This window comes from Amblyraja radiata, chromosome 9 (genome assembly GCF_010909765.2).
Source record: "Amblyraja radiata isolate CabotCenter1 chromosome 9, sAmbRad1.1.pri, whole genome shotgun sequence".
Lineage (NCBI taxonomy): Eukaryota > Metazoa > Chordata > Chondrichthyes > Rajiformes > Rajidae > Amblyraja > Amblyraja radiata.
In genome coordinates, this window is record NC_045964.1 from 45,938,330 (window position 1) to 45,958,865 (window position 20,536).

General features: G+C 42.6%; 1 protein-coding gene across 1 annotated transcript in view; it reads left to right on the plus strand.

Moving 5' to 3' along the window:
* Positions 1-3,272: 3,272 nt before the first annotated feature.
* ero1a (endoplasmic reticulum oxidoreductase 1 alpha) overlaps positions 3,273-20,536 on the plus strand; it is a 40,936-nt gene continuing 23,672 nt past the window's right edge. The window contains exons 1-8 of the mRNA XM_033027281.1: positions 3,273-3,595; positions 12,108-12,227; positions 12,321-12,404; positions 12,635-12,673; positions 15,901-15,986; positions 17,311-17,384; positions 18,527-18,647; positions 18,750-18,796. Of these exons, the coding sequence (XP_032883172.1) occupies positions 3,500-3,595; positions 12,108-12,227; positions 12,321-12,404; positions 12,635-12,673; positions 15,901-15,986; positions 17,311-17,384; positions 18,527-18,647; positions 18,750-18,796 (667 nt within the window). The 5' untranslated portion in view covers positions 3,273-3,499. The remainder of the gene's footprint in view (positions 3,596-12,107; positions 12,228-12,320; positions 12,405-12,634; positions 12,674-15,900; positions 15,987-17,310; positions 17,385-18,526; positions 18,648-18,749; positions 18,797-20,536) is intronic.

The window sequence follows — 20,536 nt, forward strand, 5'->3', positions numbered from 1 at the left end:
GGGAGGTGGCGGCCGCCACGGGTAATGCACAGTGACTCTCGTTCTCCATCTGCTGTAGGGAAAAGCAAAGAGCATAGGGCGGAGCGTTTGGGGGAAAGTGTCCATCATGTCCAATAGGGGGGTTGCACGTAAGGTCACCGGGTCATAGGGTTCGACGCACGGAGCCACTAAATCTAACTGGAAGACATCCGTCACTTCCGGTATATGTTATTAATGCTAGAAACGTGTACTTTCCTACCTGTTAAAAACCGCCAAAATGTTGAATTTTTGTGCTGAAAAAATTTGTGGGAGTCGGGGTAAGTGTGAGAGACATGTACCCAACTTCAGAATTCCAAACGTGAAGCGAAATGAAGGTATAGAGAAGCGAGAACTGAAGGGACTACAGCAGCTAAAGTGCTTGGTAAACTTTGAAAATATTGGGAATTATCGCGTTTGCTCACTGCATTTCATCAAGTAAGGCATTATTTGAGTTTTTTCTTGATTCCTTTGGTATCTAAAAATTCTCAGAAGTGATAAATCTGGCTAAATTTTTCTTCAGATGCGTTTTCATTTTGTATGTAAAAACCCACGAGAACCATGGGCGATTTAAAAAAAATTACAGCCAGATTTATCACTTCTGAAACTTTTTAGATGCCAAAGGAATCAAGAAAAAACACAAATAATACCTTACTGTTGATGAAATGCAGTGAGCAAACGGCCAATGTTCGCCAAGCACACTGGCTGTTGTTGTCCCTTCAGCTCTCGTTTCTATCTACCGTCATTTCTCCTCACTTTTGGAATTCTGAAGTAGGCTAAATGTCTCACACGCTTCTCCCGATTTCCATAATTATTTACAGCGGGTTTTAACGGGCCCGCTACGCTGGAAACAATGGTAAGTGCCTACATGCAGTACATCGCGTGTAATTCATTTGGAGTAGCGTAGCAACAGTACGGGTCATGGGTCGGGACCCGACAGCCGTGAAACCTCCCTATAGGTGCACTGAGGATTTACCGAAAGGGATGGCATTGATAGAAAGTTGGAAATAAGAGCTACAAAACTAAAGGCTAGGAGACACAAAGGACTGGAATATACTGGAATATTGGGTGGACCATAAAGTGCTGGAGAAACTCAACTGGTCAGGCAGCATTTGTGGAGGGAATGGACAGGCGAAGGATGAGAACTGCTGGCTACAAATCAGAAAAAAACTGAGTTTGGATTTAATGTGGTGTGAAGGATAATTACTCAAGATTAGCACAAAATGGTGTTCAACAAAGATCATCCTTGGGACTCCTGTTGTTCATTGACACCAATGATTTGGACGAGATTTATTTTCCGGTTGATTGAAAGATACAGCATGGAAACAGGTCCTTCGGTGCACCGGGTCCACACTGACCATTGATCACTCATTCCAACTGATTTTATGTTATCCCACTTTTGCATCCACACTAAGGGCATCTCTGGAGAAAATGGATGGTGATCTATTGTCATATGTGCTGAAAATGGATCAATGAAATTTTTACTTGCAGTAGCATAAAAGGTCAGTAAACACAGTAGTCATAGATAACAACAGAAAAAAGAAAGTTCAATACATTAAAGAAAATTCCAAAATTAGTGCAAAACAAAAGCCTGAAGTTTGTAGTGTAACCAAGAGGTTTTGTAGGTTGTAGTTTAATTGGTGTTCAAGAGTCTGATTATTGTTGGGAAGAAACTGTTCCTGAACCTGGATGTCACAGTTTTCAAACTCCTATAACTTCTTCCCGATGGCAGGGGTTAGACATCTTAACCTCTGTAACACTCTCCACTTGCACCACTGCCTCAGCCCAGCCCGGCCATTTTCAGTTGTGCCTCAGGGGCCCAGAGATGCCAATTTCAAAACTCTCTTCACCAGCCTCCGAGAGAGTCATTACAGAAAGCCCCATTCATTAATTGCACTTGTGAACAAATGGCCTATATTACATCTTGGTCTCTGAAACCTTAGATTTTTACAATCTTTTAAAACCCACATGGCTGCCACCTATCCCATTTCTGCAACCTTGATATGGCTATAGGCCTTCAAGATTTCTGTGATTCTTGAAGTCTGGATGTATATAGTCTTACAGCATGGAAACATTTCAGCATGCCCCATCTAAGCTAGTCGCAATTTTTTGCCGTTTTTTGGCGTACATCCCTCTAAATCTTTGTACCCATCCAAATGTCTTTTAAATGTTGTTATTGTACCTGCCTTACCTGCATGCCAACTACCTCCTCTGGCAGCTCATTCGTACACCCACCTCCCTCTGAGTGAAAATGTTGCCACTCAGGTTCCTATTAAATCTCCACCGCCTTAACCTTAAACCATTGCCCTCTAGTTCTGGATTCTACTGCCCTGGGTAAAGGGCTCTGCGGATTCATCCTATCTATTCCCCTAATGATTTTATACCCCTCTATAAGATCACCCCTCAACCTCCTGCTTCTTTCAATATTGTTCCACCTTGGGCATTTTTATTCTAGCTGTTTGGGCCAGAACATTTTATCAAACTTCTTTATTCTTTTTCCGTTAAATCTTATCTCTTTCCTTTCCTAATACCCCTGTATGTCACAAGCCATAAATGTATTTGACCGACCCTGTGAAGCACCTTTTGATGTTTTGCCTTGTTAAAGGCAATAAGCTCAAATTGTTAAACATGTTCTACAACTAGAGGGCACAGGCCTAAGGTGAGTGGCAAGAGGTGAGAAATTTAAGAGGAATCCCGGGGGCAACTTTTTCACTTGGAGAGTGGTCCATATCTGGGATGTGCTGCCAGAGGAAGCTATAGGAGCAGATACAATAATAACTTTTTTAAATGGTTTGGACAGATTTATGAATAGAAAGGATTCAGAGGCATTTGGGTCAGATGCAGACAAATGGGACTAGCCCAATATGCCAACGCTGGTGGGGGCAAATGGCTCTTTCCGTGTTGTTTAGCTCCATGACGTCTTAACTGGGATAAGAGCCCAAAACAGGTCGCTTTTAATCTAACTCCATAGGAGCCAGCACACCAAGTCACAGGCATGCCAACAAATTGTTGCAACCGAGTTTAATGTACCTAGGGAACGACAGAGTGTTTAATAGGCTTTACTTCGGCTTGCATCCTGGTTTCGTCGCATGACACAACAGACTGAATACGTGTAAGTCAAATATTTAAAAAACTCCTTTTGTCCACTTCCAGTGTAGTTTCTGCAACCAGAGACTGGCGCGCACGTAATACACGTCCTCAGATGGTTAAGGGAAGTCCCTCTTCTTGTCTCCCCCACCCCGCCATTCACACAATTCGGTCATGTTGTTGCAAAGTAAATCGCGATGGACTTTCTTTGACACCTGTGGCCTGGGAATGACTGCGACGTGCGGGTTTGGTGTAACACACAAGGAAGTGGAGTGAAACCTACCAGAAGGCGGGGCCGCGGCTTTAAACAGGAGCCTTCAATGAGTCAAGTAGATCTTGGCCCTTTCTCGCAGCAGTTACATGTGGAATTTGGACTCGTACAAGCCAAGAATAATTCATGATGTTGACTTCACTCTTCTTGATGTTGTTCTGTACCTTTCCACATCAGAGTTTACAGGACACTGTTTCGGGTGCTGGAACATATTGCCATCAGGTAAAAGAGTACCGTGATTATTTTTTAAGCCGGTTATGTGGAACTTGATCAGACATTGAGACGCGCTGTACTGTGGAGACAAGCTGGGTGTTAAATCTGTTGATGGGCCGGCCACCTCTTCACCGTTGGAAAATGTCCGTGGCTTGAGTCCTGTATTGCTTTTCTTGTGTGATCTCTTTCACTTTCCGCGACGTGAGCGGTGCTTGCAGCACGTAGACTGTGCGGCGTGACCGAGATCGGCTCGGTCTGCATTCGAAACGAAAGGAGAACGGGCCTTTCGTGTGTAGTTATTCCCGGTCTGGGATCAAGGAGTGTGAGTAAATGTGTGAGAGTGTGAGCGTGTGAGAGACTGTGTGAATACGAGAGTGAGTGTGTGTGAGTGACAGTGTATGTGTGAGCTGTTACAGATTGTCAAGTCGCTTCATTCATCCCTGTCGCTAGCAGAATGGACTGATACCCTCATGATTAAATCGCCAAAACAATCTCCAGAAGCTGTTATTCACCTGAAGGCCTGTAGTGCTCCAACCACTATTTATTATGATAGCCACAAAAATGCTGGGGTAACTCCGCGGGTCAGGCAGCATCTCTAGAGAAAAATAATAGGTGGCGTTTCGGGTCGAGACCCTTCTTCAGACTGTTCTTTTTCTCCAGAGACGCTGCCTGACCCGCAGAGTTACTCCAGCATTTTGTGTCAATCTTCGGTGTCAAACAGCATCTGCAGTTCTTTCCTACACTATTTATTGGGAATTATACATGGAGTCTTGTTGCAGATTATAACTGATAACTTTATAAACAACTATTTATTGGGAATTATTTGTAGATTGAGTCAAGTTGCTGTTGGTAAATAGATGGGGTGTGCAGGAAAATTAAATTCTGTTCGTGGTTAGCGACATCTTCAACCAAATTAATTTAGCATCCCCCCCCCCCCCCCCCCCCACCACACTGAAGTTGTACTGTAAACTCCACGCTCTCCACCCAAACACCGAGGCCTCTCATTGAGACGGGCTAATCTAACCTGCCACATCCATCTGATGTGATTCAATGCCCCAGATGCAACTGTGACAATGTAGAAATTTAAAGTTATCCCCGATTTCAATTTCCACGTTTGAGTTGGAAAAGTAGCATGGGAACAACGCCTTTGTCTACTAACTCATGCTGGTGGAGCCGTTGCAGGCACAGCCCAAAAAATAAATAAACACACACCATGTTTTAAACCGCATGTGGATAAGTAGATAAATTACGAAATAAGGGCGAAATATATTTGGAGAAGCAAGAGAGGAAATTGCAGTCTGTGATTATTGAGTATGGTCCAGACTCGAAACATCGCCTATGCAAAATAGAGACAAGTAGAATTTAATCTAAATATAGAAACATAGAAAATGGGTGCAGGAGTAGGCCATCCGGCCCTTCGAGCCTGCACCGCCATTCCAATATGATCATGGCTGATCATCCAACTCAGTATCCTGTACCTGCCTTCTCTCCATACCCCCTGATCCCTTTAGCCACAAGGGCCACATCTAACTCCCTCTTAAATATAGCCAATTAACTGGCCTCAACTACCTTCTGTGGCAGAGAGTTCCACAGATTCACCACTCTCTGTGTGAAAAAATATGTTTCTCATCTCAGTCCTAAAAGACTTCCCCCTTATCCGTAAACTGTGACCTTATAACGCGAGGCAACAGATTTTGGGTGGATCAAAAAGGCAAAGGAATACATGAAACATGGGAGATTACTTGGAAGCATGGAAGATTAGTGATCATGTCTACAGATCCTAAATGTACCAGGACAGGTCGATAAAGTGGTTGGAAAGGCAAAGCAACATTTTCCTTTATTACTGGAGGCAATGGAATACAATAGCACTGAGGTTATTCTAGAGCTATATATAAAGTTGGAACGCAGTTTGGGTACTGCACTCAATTTTAGGCACTGAATGATAGATTTGATTGTACTGTAGAGGTTACAGTGGAGATTCTTGATGGTAATAGAAAATGGTTGCTGCGAGGAAAGGCAAGGGTTGTTTTCTTTATAACCTAAGAGACTGAGAGGGGATTTAATTGAGGTGTGCAAAATAAGCCACCGAGAGAGCGTAGGTAGGAATTGTAGAATTGGGAAGGAATAAGGGGAACGTACACCCAGAGAGGACTGGCAATTGGCTGAAATTAGAGGCAGAAACTCTCAAAGTATTTTATATGTATAGCCCTTGGACTTGCACTTATTAGTGTCATACAGCATAGAAGCAGGCCATTTTGACCATGGCGACCAAGATGCCTCATCTAAGCTAGTCCCATTTACCCATGTTTGGCCCATATCCCTCTAAACCTTTCCTGTCCGTACACCTGAGCAAATGTGTTTTAGAACATGACTTGCAGAGTCATAATCTGAGTGCACCAAGGTGAGGTTTGTCAGGCAATCTTGTTTCTGATCAGCACAGGTACATTGTGTTGAATGACACCTTCTGTGTGGCGCCACCTGCAGTGGCTGCCTCACCAACAGTCTGTCTGTCCTTTCTTTTTTGTTATTTTCAGTATGTGATAAAAGTATATTTTAGTGTTCCTTGGTTTGTTTTATGTGGGGGGTGGGGTGTTGGGGAAACTTTTTTTTCAATCTCTTACCTCGACGGAGATGAAATTTATTTCAATATCGTATTTCCGTCTGCACTATGGCCTAACATCGTGGAGTTGGCAGCCTATCTTGGAGACCAATGGGCGCTCCAAGCCGCAGGAGTCTGCGGGACTTTAACATCGCGGTGCTTGCGATCCCTTTGCCGGGAGCGAAGCTCCAACCACTTTGTGCACTTTAACAAAGAAGGGAAGAAGATTTTGCTTTCCATCACAGTGTGGATTTTGCTTTCCATCACAGTGTGGAATGTGGGGGAGTCGCTGTGGTGGATGTTCTTTATTGGAATGACTGTATGGCAAATCAAATTCCTCGTATGTTGCATAACATACCTGGCTAATAAATTACTATTATGATTATGATGAAGCCCGCGATCTCTGGTAAGAAGAGGCCGACTCGGGAGCTCCATGCCATGGAGAGAGTTTTAACCACCCCAACGAGGGAGTTTCGAACACCCCGACGGGGGTTTCGATCGTCGACTGCAGGGGCTTTGATCGCCCTGACTGCGGATGGTTTGACTGCTCTGACCGTGGGAGAACAAAGAGAAAGAAGATTGAACTTTATTGCCTTCCATCACAGTGAGGAATGTGGAATCCACTGTGGTGGATGTTTATGTTAATTTCTACGCGGTTGTGTGTCTGGATGCTTCTCACTTAGTATGGCTGTATGGTAACTCAAATTTCATTGTACCTTAATTTGTACATGTGACAATAAACTGATCTTGAAACCTTGACCTTGGAACAATGTCTGTATGTCTTTGATATATAGTGGTCCTCTGAAGCCAATTGCAACGTTTAATCTCCAGCTAAATCAACAAACCCAAATTAAATCTGAACTTGAATTTGGAAGCTGCACAAGTGCAGCCTTCACTTTAACGCACTTAAATCACTTTGAATTTACAGTAAGTTCCTATGAGGAACAATTAATCATGTATATTTGAAAACAAGTTATTTTGATCAAACCAATCCACGTTGTTTGGGAGAGCACTGTTGCACATATAGCACGTTGTGATAGGAACTCACTGCAATGAACCTTTATGTTTTCAATCTCAACTTCAGTCTAGAAGTCTGAGTGATTTGAGGCAAAAAATATATCAATATTTTAGCAAGCTAAAGTTTAATCGCAGCAAGGTTGTTCATGATGTTAAGTTCAATACAATAGTATATTAACTTTCTGGGTTGATTTTAAGTAGAAAATTTGCATTTTAAAAACAACTGATTAAAAATAACATCCTAATAGCCTGGGATTCATTATGATTTTTTTTTCAATATGAATGAAATCAAAATAGGCAAATATTGCTAGAAGTCTTCTAATTTAAGAAAAATATTATCTGTAACCTTGCCTTCAGCTCAAAAGGTGCGGTGTGCAAATGCTAGGCCAACATCCTCTTGCTTGACACCGTAAGGTGGCTTTATCTGCCCTAAGATGCCAATATAAGTGATTAACTAAAATATCGCTGCCTTGAACTGCTGCTCAGAATTTAAAGTAATGTTTTTTTAGGCAGTTGTGATGTGATAGGAATTTGTTTGACAAACTTCCAAATTGGATTTGAACAGAAAAGATTAATACCTTTGAACATAGGATTGTATATGTATGTTTTTATATTTTTTATTAATACATTCAAATGTCAATTCCCCACATCCATGCTACCTTATGGAGATGGAGTGATAAGCCAATGGATATGTACAAGTGAAGAATAGCTCTTTCACTTTTTTCCTTACCATCCATTTCTGCCATGTGTTTACATTTTAAGAAAAATTCAGATTCACATCACATAGAGATGGGCGACAGTGACCACAGAGTACAGATGCAGTTCTCCCTGTGTTAAATTAAATATTTGCCATTTTTATCCCAGTCTCTTATTTCATCATTGATAAATCTTGCAAGTGCTTTTTGTGCAAGGCAGTCTGTTTAAAAATCAAATCAAACCACAAAGGATATCTTGAAGACCTGGCAGCCTGCTGCTGATGGTAAAAGTTATGCTTTGTACCTGCAGTGATGTGATGGCATTACACAAGTCTTTATCATGCTCAGTTTAGACAGCTTTATATATGTAGACAGTCTGAATGGGAATAAAGTCAGCAACATTTTTAAGACGGGTCCTGAGCCCAAAATGTTGACTGTCTGTTCCCTCCTGAGATGCTGCCTGCCTGCTGAGTTCCGCCAGCACTTTGATTTGGTCAGCATTGCAGCATCTGTGGTTCCTCGTGTCTCTATCTCTATTGCATGTTTGGCTTACTGCAACATCTTAAGTAAATTGACAGGAGCATCTGATACTACATGGTCATGTAGGGAGATACTAGAGAGGATGACCAAACGCTTGATAACGTCTTAATAGGATTACGTGAGCATCTTGAGGTACATGAGAAATGAAGGGAGAAAATTCCAGGAGTTTGCTAAATTAAAGTTTATGTTGAAGAAACAAACTATTTTTTTTCATTAATATTCTTTCATTAATTAGCTCTGCAACCTTTTCATATTTCCCCGTTCTCTCTCCCCTGACTCTCAGTCTGAAGAAGGGTCTCAATCCGAAAATGCCACCTATTCCTTTTCTCCAGAGTTGCTGCCTGACCCGCTGAGTTCAGCTTTATGTGACTATCTTCAGTGTAAACCAGTATCTGCAGTTCCTTCCTACACATTTATGTTAGAGATACAGCATGGAAACAGGCCCAATGGCCCATCGAGTCAACAACAACTCGTTCACTGGTTCTTTGTTATCCCACTTTCTCATTAACCGCTTACACACAAGGGGTAACTTACAGAGGCCAATCTTTGGGGTGTGGGAAGAAAACGGAGCATCCGGAGTAAATGCATGCAAGGGAAAGTGCAATCTCTGAGGAGTGATTTGGATTTAAGGAAGATCTTAGGCTACCTTTGGAGGACCACTGATATTTCAAAGGGGACGGACAAGTATAAGGAAGGATTTTACGACAGGAATGAGAATTTTAAAACTGAGGCATTGCTTTTCCGGCAGGAGTTGGTCATTATCCAACACGGGCACATGGCTAGCATGACCTAACATCAGTCTAAAGAAGGGTTCCAACGCAAATGTTGGTTATCCATTTCTCTACAGATGCTGCCTGACCCATTGAGTTTCTCTAGCACTTTGTGTTTTGTTCAAGATCTATCATGAATCAGGACATTGATATAGAGTCCTGGAATGATTTTAGCCATGTGTTGGTGAGCTAGGAGGGCATTCTCAGGGGTGGAAATCGCTTTTAAAACATGGGGGGGGGGGGGGGGGGCAAAATGAGGTCTAACATGGGTCAGCCTGTAACCCAAAATCATCCGGCCCGCAGGCGTATTTTGTTTTCAATTCGTTTTCGCGACCTGGGAACTGCAGCCAGTCCCGGGGCATGCAGGCAACCTGGGCACTACAGCCAGACCTGGGGCAAGCGAACTGACCTAGGAACTGCAGCTAGCCCCGGGTTGCTAGATTCTAGGAGCTGGGGGGGACAATGAGGCCGACGGGTAGGGTAGGCCCGTAACTCGAAATCATCCGGCTCGCAGACGTATATATTTTTTTCAATTAGTTTTCGCGACCTGGGAACTGCAGCCGGTCCCAGGGCACGCAGGCGACCTGGGCGATACAGCAAGTCCCAGGGCACGCAGGCAACCTGGGCGATACAGCAAGTCCCAGGGCACGCAGGCGACCTGGGCAATACAGCAAGTCCCAGGGCACGCAGGCAACCTGGGTGCTAGAGTCAGACCTGGGGCAAGCGAGCCGACCTGGGAGCTACAGCTAATCCCGGGATGCTAGATTCTAGGAGCTGGCGACCTCCAACTGGAATCGACCTTGAGGGCTCCGGTCGCAGAGCCTGTGGACTTACCATCATGGAGCTGGCTGACTTTGGAGGCTGTGGTGGCATTGTGGCTGCGACTCGACTTCAGAGGCTTCGGTTTTGCTGCAACAAGTTTCACAAAACATGGGGGGGATTGTCCCCCACCTCTCAAAACTTGGGGGGGACAATCCTACCCCCCCCGTCCCCCGTCCCCCTCCCAGGATTTCCGCCCATGAGATTTGCAATAGTTAAATCTTGAGGTTAAAAGATACAGACGAATGTTTCAGCAGCAGAGGAGTTGAGGCAACGGCAGAATAACCATGATACAAACGTGGGTGCAGGCAGTCTTAAAGATAATGCAGATATACCATGCACAACTCATCTTGAAATCAGATATGATGTCAAATTTGTAAATGTTCTGGTTCATTTTCGGAAAGTGCTAAGTGTGGGTAGAAGGCTTACGGCTTGCACAAATGACAGGTGTTTCAGTTTTATTGTGAGGTTGCAAACATGATCTTATCTCACCCATGCACCCATTTCCTGCTCCCTCAACCCTATTCCCATTGAACTGTGCACCATTCGATTTCCCACCCTTCTAGTAGCTGAAATTGTCAATGCTTCCCTCACTTTGTTACATGTCTACACTCTTCCCTTTAAATCTGCTCACATTGCCCCCTCAAACATCCACATCTTCACATCTGTTCTTGCAAAGTACCAGGCAGAATGGATGAATGGGGTTTTTAGGAGAATGTGGGTGCAGGTTGATTTTGAGAAATGATAAGAGATGCCTTGTTTTGTGGTACCTTTGAGGCCACCAGAGATAGTTGATTGAATTTTTAGGAAGAGAGTAGAAAAATTCAAAAGGAGTCAATCTTCTCGCATAGAGTGTGATAGGTGTATGGAATGAGCTGTCAGAGGAAATAGTTGAGGCAGGGTGCAATAAAAATAATTTAATGATATTTGGACGGTACATGGATAGGAAAGGTTTTGAGGGATATGGGAAAATCAGACAAATGGACCAGCTGAGATGGGGCATCTTGGTTGGCATGGACGACTTGGGCTGAAGGGCCTGTTTTCATGCTGTAAGTCTCTATAACATGGATTTTAAGAACAGAGGTGTTTCAATGGGGAAAGCTCTGGATTTCTGTATCTGGGCGAATGAGTTTGAGTTTAATCATGACAATGAGATTCCCTCTTCAAAACTTGTGAAAGCTGATCCAAACTTGGTCGAACTAATGTTGATTTAATGTTAATGTTGATTTCCAAATCTAATCAGCAGTCTGGTTACAGAAGTTTGATGGAGCAACAAAAAGTGAAATACAAATAAGAGCATATGACTGTGTGGCTTGATTATGTCAGCTCTTTTTTTGGTTAGTGTATTCAAAAATCAGCAAACTTTGTCTATGTTTACAACTTTTACTTAGGGATACAGCATGGCAACAAGCCCTTTGGCCCACCTAGTCGATGTCGACCATCGATCTCCTGTACACGCCAGTTCCATGTTATCCCACTTTTTCATCCACTCCCTACATATGGGAGGGGAGGGGTGCAACTGGCAGAAGCCAATTAACCTACAAACCTGCACTTCTTTGGGATGTGGGAGAAAACCAAAGAATCCGGAGGAAACCCAGCAGTCATGCAGAGAATGTTCAAACTCCACACAGACCCAGCACCTGAGGTCAAGATTGACCCTGGATCTCTGGCACTGAGGCAGCAGCTGCGCCACCATGCCACTGTTGTGGTGAAGTCAGATGTATTCTGCTGTCATTGACTCTAGTCAGCCATGGACTATTGTTGAGGGATTTTTATTGGTAAAGCAAAGCGAAAAAAGTGGGTCAGGCAGCATCTTTGGAGAGAAGGAATGGGTGAATTTTCGGGTCGGAACCCTTCTTCAGACTGAAGTAGGGACGGCCTGAATTGTCACCCTTCTGTCCAAAGATGCTGGCTGTCCTGCTGCGTTAATCCAGCATTTTGTGTCTATCTTTGGTGTAAATCAGCACCTGCAGTTCCTTCTTGCACATAGTGAAACAAGCAGTCTATTCTCAGGGCATAGACTGTACTTCAGATCATTTGCAAATTGCATCACAATATTTATCTAAACTTTTTAATTCTAGTTAACTGAACTCCTTGAAGACTGTGCTTGTGATGTTGAAACTATTCAAGAATTTAACAACAAGAAGTTATTCCCCAAAGTTCAAGAACTTCTCAAAAATGATTACTTCAGATATTACAAAGTAAGCTCTTTTGTACCTTCTGCAAAGTTTATATGCAAGTCTCTGATAATTTAATGAGATTGGTCTACTAAATGGTTTATTTTACATTTCAAGGTCAACTTGAAGAAGCCTTGCCCTTTCTGGACAGATAACAGCCACTGTGGACTGAGGGACTGTGCTGTTAAACCTTGTGAACCAGTAAGACCATCACCTCTTGAAACCTTAAAAAAAATATGCATTACGTAAAAAGGAAAAAAGGAAATGTAGAAGAAATAAAAGATCAGGGTAATAACATCGGGAACCCTGTGTCATTATTTAAAAGGAGTTTGGTAATTTATAGACAATCTGTAGCCTGGCATAACAATCTTAACATTTGACACATTTTTCATTTTAATTTATGTTACAAAATGCATTATTTTTTTCTGCAGAATGGTGTACCAGCAGGAATTAGATCTGAAAGCTTTAAGGTATGATATTTGTAATAATTTCAATTTTATTTTATGCTGTATTGTCAATTTAATTCAAAGATACTTTATTGTCACATAAGGCACAGTGAAATTCTTTGTTTTGCATATAATCCGTAAAATCACAGCAGACCTCACCTAGGCAGTACACAAAGCATTGCCATGTTTCTGGTGCCGACAAAGTTACAAAAAGTTCATTGAACATGTGTTATTATTTTATTGAATTGCTGCATAATTTTAAACACTTTTTTCATTCAAAGTCTATATTTACCTGAGGATTATTGTTCTAAAACTAGATTAAGTTTACTTTTGTTTATTTATTTGGGGCATTAATTGGTAAAGCAAATGCATATTGCCAACACTAAATTGCCTTGAGAAAGTTGGGGTGAGCTCCCTTCTTTAATTGCTGCCATTGATTCATGGAGATGTTGAGGTGAAATGCATTTTGTGCAAGATTATAATGACTAGATTATCAGCAATGATTATCAATGTCAGGAATCAATAACAGGGCAATAATATAATTTATAGATCCAAATACATCTCAAATATCAAGATAAATCTCGTTATATGTTATATTATTTTCCATTGGCTTTGAACTGCACCATTTGGTTTAAATGTAATTAATGTATTAGCCAAGTATGTGAAAATATACAAGGAATTCGATTTGCCATACAGTCGTACCAAAAACGCACCAATAAACAACAAAATTAACCTAAACATCCACCAGAGCGCATTGTGATGGAAGGCAATAACGTATTATCTTCTTCCCTCCTTTTCTCCCGCGGTCGGGGCACTCAAACCATCCACAGTCGGGGTGATCGAAGCTCCCGCATTGGGGCGAACGCAGCTCCTGCGATCGGTGCGGTTGAAGCTCCCGCGGTTGAAGCTCCTGCGGTTGGTGCTCCCGAGGTCGAGCTCCACAATGTCAAGTCCGCAGGGTCCCGCGGACATTTTCATATATTAATTCTTACACAACAAACTTATGTATTCAGAACGCAGATGACTTAGTCCCTATTTGATAGAAGCCAATCGATGATGTTGTTGTTGAGATTGGTGGAGTGTTGCTTAGAATTATTAATTTGTTATGTGATTGGAGTTAAATTTTTATACAGAATAATAATTCCTTCTCTAGTATTTGTCCTGCTCACACATTCATTCTACATTGTTTTCACCTGAGAGACCACACTAATATCTCATCATTCTGTACCCAGCAACCCCACAGTTTTCCTTACCTTCTCTTCCCCTTTACTATATTCTCAATGTACAGGTTCCCATCAACCTCTCCCTCTCCCTCCACCCTTGATCCCATATTCCTAATTTGAAAACAAGGCAAAGGGGATGGAGATGAAGGAAAATGTAGAATAGATCATTGTTAGCTGGAGAAACAGCAAAGCGAACAGAGATAAAACGTAAACAAGAGTCAGTGAACTCAGAAGAAAAGAGGGATGGAGAGAGAGGGAAGGAAGGCAAACGTTACTTGAAGTTAGAGAAGTCAATGTTCATACCGCTGGGGTGTAAGTTTCCAAAGCGAAATATGAGGTGTTGTTCCTCCAACTTTGGCTTGGTTTCATTCTCACAATGGTGGCCGAGGATAGAAAGGTCAGTGTGGGAATGGGAGGGGGAGTTAAAGTGTTTAGCAACCGGGAGATCAGGTAGGTTTAGGCAGACTGAGCGGAGGTGTTTCACATGTGAAACAGTGAATACAGTAGATGAGGTTGGAGGAGGTACAAGTGAACCTCTGCCTCACCTGAAAAGACTGTTGGGGTCCTTGGACGGAGTCGAGGAGGAAGGTATAGCGACAGGTGTTGCATTTCCTGCGGTTGCAGGAGAAAGTACCTGGGGAGGGGGTGGTTTGGGTTGGAAGGGATGAGTTAACCAGGGAGTTGCGGAGGGAACCCCGTTGGAGGTGGCAAAAATGCCGGAGGATTACGTACTGTGAGGTGGTACAAGTGAACCTCTGCCTGTTCCAGTTGTGGACTCCTATATATCGGTGAGACCAAGCGCAGGCTCGGCAATCGTTTTGCTCAACACCTCGGCTCCGTCGGCCTAAACCTACCTGATCGGAAACACTTTAATTCCCCCTCCCATTCCCACACTGACCTTTCTGTCCTGGGCCTCCTCTATTGTCAGAGTGAGGCCCAGTGCAAATTGGACGAACAACATCCCACATTTCGCTTGGGCAGTTTACACCCCACCAGTATGAATATTGCCTTCCTTCTCTCTCCATCCCTCCCCCCTTCCCAGTTCTCTGACTAGTGTGACAGTCCTTGTTTACATTTTATCTCTGTTTGCTTTGTTGTTACCTTCTCCTAACAATGATCTATTCTACATTTTCCTTGATCTCTATCCCCTTTAACTCATTTTCACACCTGACATTTCCTTAGCTCTGTACCTCCCTCGCCCCTGATTCAGCCTGAAGAAGGGTCTGGACCCAAAACGTCACCCATTCCTTCTATCCAGAGATGCTGCCTGTCCTGCTGAGTTACTCCAGCATTTTGTGTCTATCTTCGGTTTAAACCAACATCTGCAGTTCCTTCCTACAACTTTAAAGCTATGCCCTCCAGTTCTGACATTTACATCTAGGGAAAAGTGTTCTGACTGTCCATCTCCTCTATGCCTCTCGTCATTTTATATACTTCTATCAGACCTCCCTTCAACAATTGAAATCCAACCTCTCCCTGTAGCTAATGCCCCCTAATCCAGTGATCATTCGGGTAAACCTCCCTGTACCATCTCCAAAGCCTCCACATTATTCCTGTAATCGGCCGAGCAGAACTACACATAGTTTCTCTCATCAAACTAAGTATCAGCTTGACCCATTTCCTGTAGACCACTAGGAACTGCAGATGCTGGCATCTTTCACAAAACACCAAGTCACGGAGTAACTCAGCTGGTCAGGCAACATCTCTGGAGGATATGGATAGGTGATGTTTCAGGTTTGAACTCTTCTTCAGCCCCAGTATGGATAGGCGATGTTTCCACCTGAAGAAGGGTTCTTACCCAAAACATTGCCTATCCATGTTCCCCACAGATGCTGCCTGACCCGCTGATTTACTCCAGCTACCCCTTGGTGTTCAATGCCCCATTTCCTGATTAAATAATGCTTTGAACTACCTGAGAGATATATCTGGGAGATGCAAGCATCTACGCTGGTCCCATTTGCCCTCGTCTGTCCATATCCTTCTAAAATACCATGATGCAACATTGACTGCAATTCTGTTACCTTCCAGTATACCAAGGATGCAAATACCATTTCTCCCCATGAGCGTGAATGTGAAACGGCAGAGAAGCTTGGTGCTGTTAACAAATCTTTGAGGTAATTTGAATATCACAAATGACTTGTTGTCCGTAAATTCCAATCTGATTTTGGTTGCCTACTGTTAGTGACCCTCAATTTACTACATGAATGATTATGGTTTATTTATCAGTGTGTTTTGCATCATTGGCCCTGTAAATTGGTTGGGTGAAAGATATAGCATGGAAACAGGCCGTTCAGCCCACTAAGTCCATGCCGGCCATCGATCACCCATTCCTACTAGTATTGTTATCCTACTCTTGCATCTGCTCAGTAAACACCAGGGGCGATGCTGAGGCCATTTAACCTACAAGCTTGCATGTCTTTCGGGGTGTGGGAGGAAACCAGAACATCAAACATCCAGAGGAAACCCATGCAGTCACCGGGAGAGCGTGCAAACTTCACACAGATAGCCCCATAGGTCAGAATTGAACCCGGGTCTCTGGTGCTGTGAGCCAGCAGCTCTACCAGCTGTGCCATAGTACTATCCATGTTCATACATATACCTCCCGCAATCCTGCTCCATATGGGGTTTGGGTTTGATCGTGTGTTTAGCGGAGGGTCAGCAGGACAACTGCCAGAAAGAACTCAAATCCTCACTCGTCAAGACCCAGTTAGGAAATCTTGGGCTCTCTTGCTCAGGCTTCCCTCTTCCTCCTCAATCATAATGGCTCCCTATCCACCTTCATAACCAATTACCTTAGTGTCATGCAAAAGATTTTGCGTTCTTGGTAACAACCCCTTTTGGATGAAATGCCACTTCTGTCTCTTGGCTGGCAATCCTGCCTGGATCCAGGCCGGATACTGAAAGGATCAATGCCGCAGATAGGACTGCCGGTCGAAACCCTTTGGGTCTCATGCTGCCAATGGCCAGATCATTTGACAATCACCACTATCCATGCCAACATGACAGAAAGTTTAGGACTATTACTGGGCAGTACAGTGGCACCTCTGGTAGAGCTGCTGCCTCACAACACAAGAGACCTTGGTTCGATCCTGACCTCTGGTCTGCCCTTGTGCAGCTTGCACGTTCTCCTTGTGACCGCTTGGGTTTCCTCGGGTGCTCCAGTTTCCTCCCACATTGCAACGATGTGCTGGTTTGTAGGTCAATTGGTCATTGTAAATTGCCCCTAGTGTGTTAGGAGTGGATGAGAAAGTGGGGTAATGTAGAACTAGTATGAATGGATGATTGATGGTCGTCGTGGACTCAGTGGGCCAAAGGGCCTGTTTCCATTGCTCTATCTTTCAATCAATCAATCCATTTCCATCATCTAACTGATTTCTAGTAATCCACACCACGCCACGCCACGCCATCAACAACATTTTTCCAATCTTAACTTTTCAGTGAGGAAACAAAGCAAGCCGTGCTTGACTGGAACAGACATGATGATTCTACAGACAACTTCTGTGAAATTGATGGTGAGACTTCAATATTCATTTTTAGAATATGCGTTGATACTGATTCTGTATTTACACAGGAGAGTCTATTGCAGCTATTGGTGTGCTATAGCTACACCTGAAATGTGTACAATTCATTTAATATGCATACCAGGGTTTCTAGTGCAATTATCTAGAACAAAAAACCTTCCATGATGGACACTTAGACACCCAATCACTTATTTAGATGTTTGCAAAACAATGAAAAGATTAATTGTGTGTAAGAGGTTGGTCATTGTAAATTTCCGCTACAGTGTAGAGAGTGGATGAGCTAGTGGGGGTAATGTAGACCTAGTGTAAACGGGTGCTTGATGGTCAGCGTGGACTCGGTGGACACTGGTGGGTAAGGAGTGCATAAGATTATTGAAGTAGTTGAAGTGAAAGTGACAATAAAAAGCAAGTGTTCTGCTGGATGTACCCTAGCAATGATGGGAAATTGATGACACTATAGGCTCCTGAATGTCTTCTGTGTTTGCATCTTACTGCAATGGAGGCATCATAGGACTTGGCAAAGCCCAGAGGTTTTGTAGAGACTCTCCCCCAGCACATGCTGGAGAGGATTGAGAACATTTGCCTGAGACAGTATTAATGATTTGGGTTGTTCTCATCCTGGAAGAAGTTCCTTCTTTTATTGATGCTATTCAGATAGGATATCTTCAAGGCATGTACAGTCAAACTGTCCTGCCTTTCCAATTAAATGACCACGTTCTCATCTCACTACTTCCATCGGGAAGAAGGTGCCTGAAAATTGTGACATCCAGGTTCAAGAGCAGCTTCTTTCCAGTAACCGTCAGGCTCGTGAACACCGACCATTAACCTCAGAAACTACAATCTACTAAGGATTACGTCTTTGGTTGCACTACTGACTATAGTTTTGCACTATTATGGTTACCTAGTATTACTGATTATTAACGTGTTGCATTATTGATTATGGTATATTTATATGTGTTATTGCATTAATGGAACTGGAAAGCGGTAGCAAGTAGAAATATTTTTGTTCTGTTGCCAGTACAAATGATAATTAAACTCTCTTGAATGAATTTGCTCTATCAATCAGCTTAGAGGAATTGTTCTATAATGAAAGTAAAACCAATCTTTGAGTGAAATGCAACCTTGTCCCTCAGATGAACAATCTCCAGATGCTGAGTACGTAGACCTGCTTCTCAACCCTGAACGTTATACCGGTTATAAAGGCAGGGAAGCATGGAAAATCTGGAATAGTATCTATGACGAAAACTGTTTTAAGTAAGTAATGCACCAGTAATGGTCCTGACCCTGGTATAAAGTTTATCCAAATCGCTAAATTGCAGAATTCTGTGCAATTATTTATTTCTCCTTTCGTCACAGGCCAAACTCTGTTAGACGACCACTCAACCCACTGTTTCCTGGCAGTGGTGAGTTAAATGTGAATTACATTATTATATTTAGAATAATTGTTTTCGACAACTATAGTAGAACTTCATAGGAAATATCTTGTGTGATTTCTACAAAGGTTGCATTGGAATGTTTAGTGAGAGATCAGAGGGGAAACATACAGAATTATGATCAATCCAAAACATATCCAATTAAATTAAACATACATTAAATAAAACAAGAAATACAAGTACAAAATAATAATCCAATCATGAGTAGTGTAAAGTTAGATCCAAAAAAGACAGATCAGAAGATATTCATAATGTAGGAGGGAAGGCACAAAAGGGATTTGGGTTTCCACAGTGACAGGTCCATTAAAAACTTGTGCAATGAATAGGCAATACTTACCTCAAGTACGTTGAAGGCCAGAAGTGAGGAAGCGATTACCTACTTTGAATACTGGTTTGAAGGTTGAGCATCAATGTTCAGGAAAGCTATGTTGGCTCGACAGAGACACAAGAAACTACAGATGCCTGTACTTTTGAGCAATAAAGAAAGTGTTGGAGGAACTCAGTGGGTCAGTCAGTTTCTGTGGAGGAAAATGGACAGACAACATTTTGGGTCAGGACCTTTCTCAAGTCTGAAATGTTGTAAGAGTTAGGAGGAGTGTTCTGATGTTTCCTCCACGGATGATGCCTGACCCACTGAGTTCATCCAGCACTTTGTGTTTTGCTATTTTGGCCTTGGACAGAATTTTGAAGAAAAGCCGCATATTCTGGAATGGATAGACTGAAATATTTCCTCCATCAGGGAATTTGGAACAAGAGGGGATAATCTTAAAATTATAGTTTGTGCAGTTTGGATATAATCTAGAATGGGTGAGGTTCAGATTCTCCTTCAATATGCTGAAGATGCTGAGTCAAATGAAATTTAAAACAAGATTGATAGATTATTATTGGTAAGGATATCAAAGGTTACAGAATGAAGAGTTTAACCAAAGTGATTAAAACGACTGTATGACCCACATTCATTTATTTTTGCACTAAACTATGAGAAGAGAAGTGGTCACATTTTTGCATGAGTTTTCATGGAGCAGTATAAAGCTATAATACAAGAACAGCTAAGGAAAATGGTGCGTCATTTGGACAGATGAATGGATAGGAAGTGCTTATTGATCTCTGAATCAAATGCAGGCACATGGGAGTAGGGCAGGATGCCCACTTGGGCCGAATGGACAAGGTGGGCTGAAGGGCCTGGTTTCATGCTGTACAGTTCTATGATGAGGTGGAAATATCATCGAAATGTAACATAAATATCCACAAAGAATGAGGGATTGTAATTTTGACTGTTGCTAATTTCAGGAATTTTTTTCATTATAAGAAGGAAAATTGGATTTGGGAATCTAAGAACATTATAAAAAATCACATATATTGAGCAAAAATATAACAATGAACACAAAGCAGTACAGCACAAGAACAGGCCCTTTGGCCCACAATATCGGTGCCGAATATGATGACAAGACCAACTCTTATCTGCCTGCACATAATCCATATCCCTCCATTCCTTGCACATCCATATTCAAATATCTTTAAAAGGCCGCATTTGTATCTGCTTCAACCACTACCCCAGCAGTATGTTCCAGGCACTCGCCACTGTGTGTGTATGTGTGTCTGTGTCCGTATCTGTGTTTGTGTCCATGTCTGTGTCTATGTGAATTGAAATTCTGAGGACAGAAGACAAAGGTTACAAGACAAAATAATTGGCCCATCAAAGTCTAGATA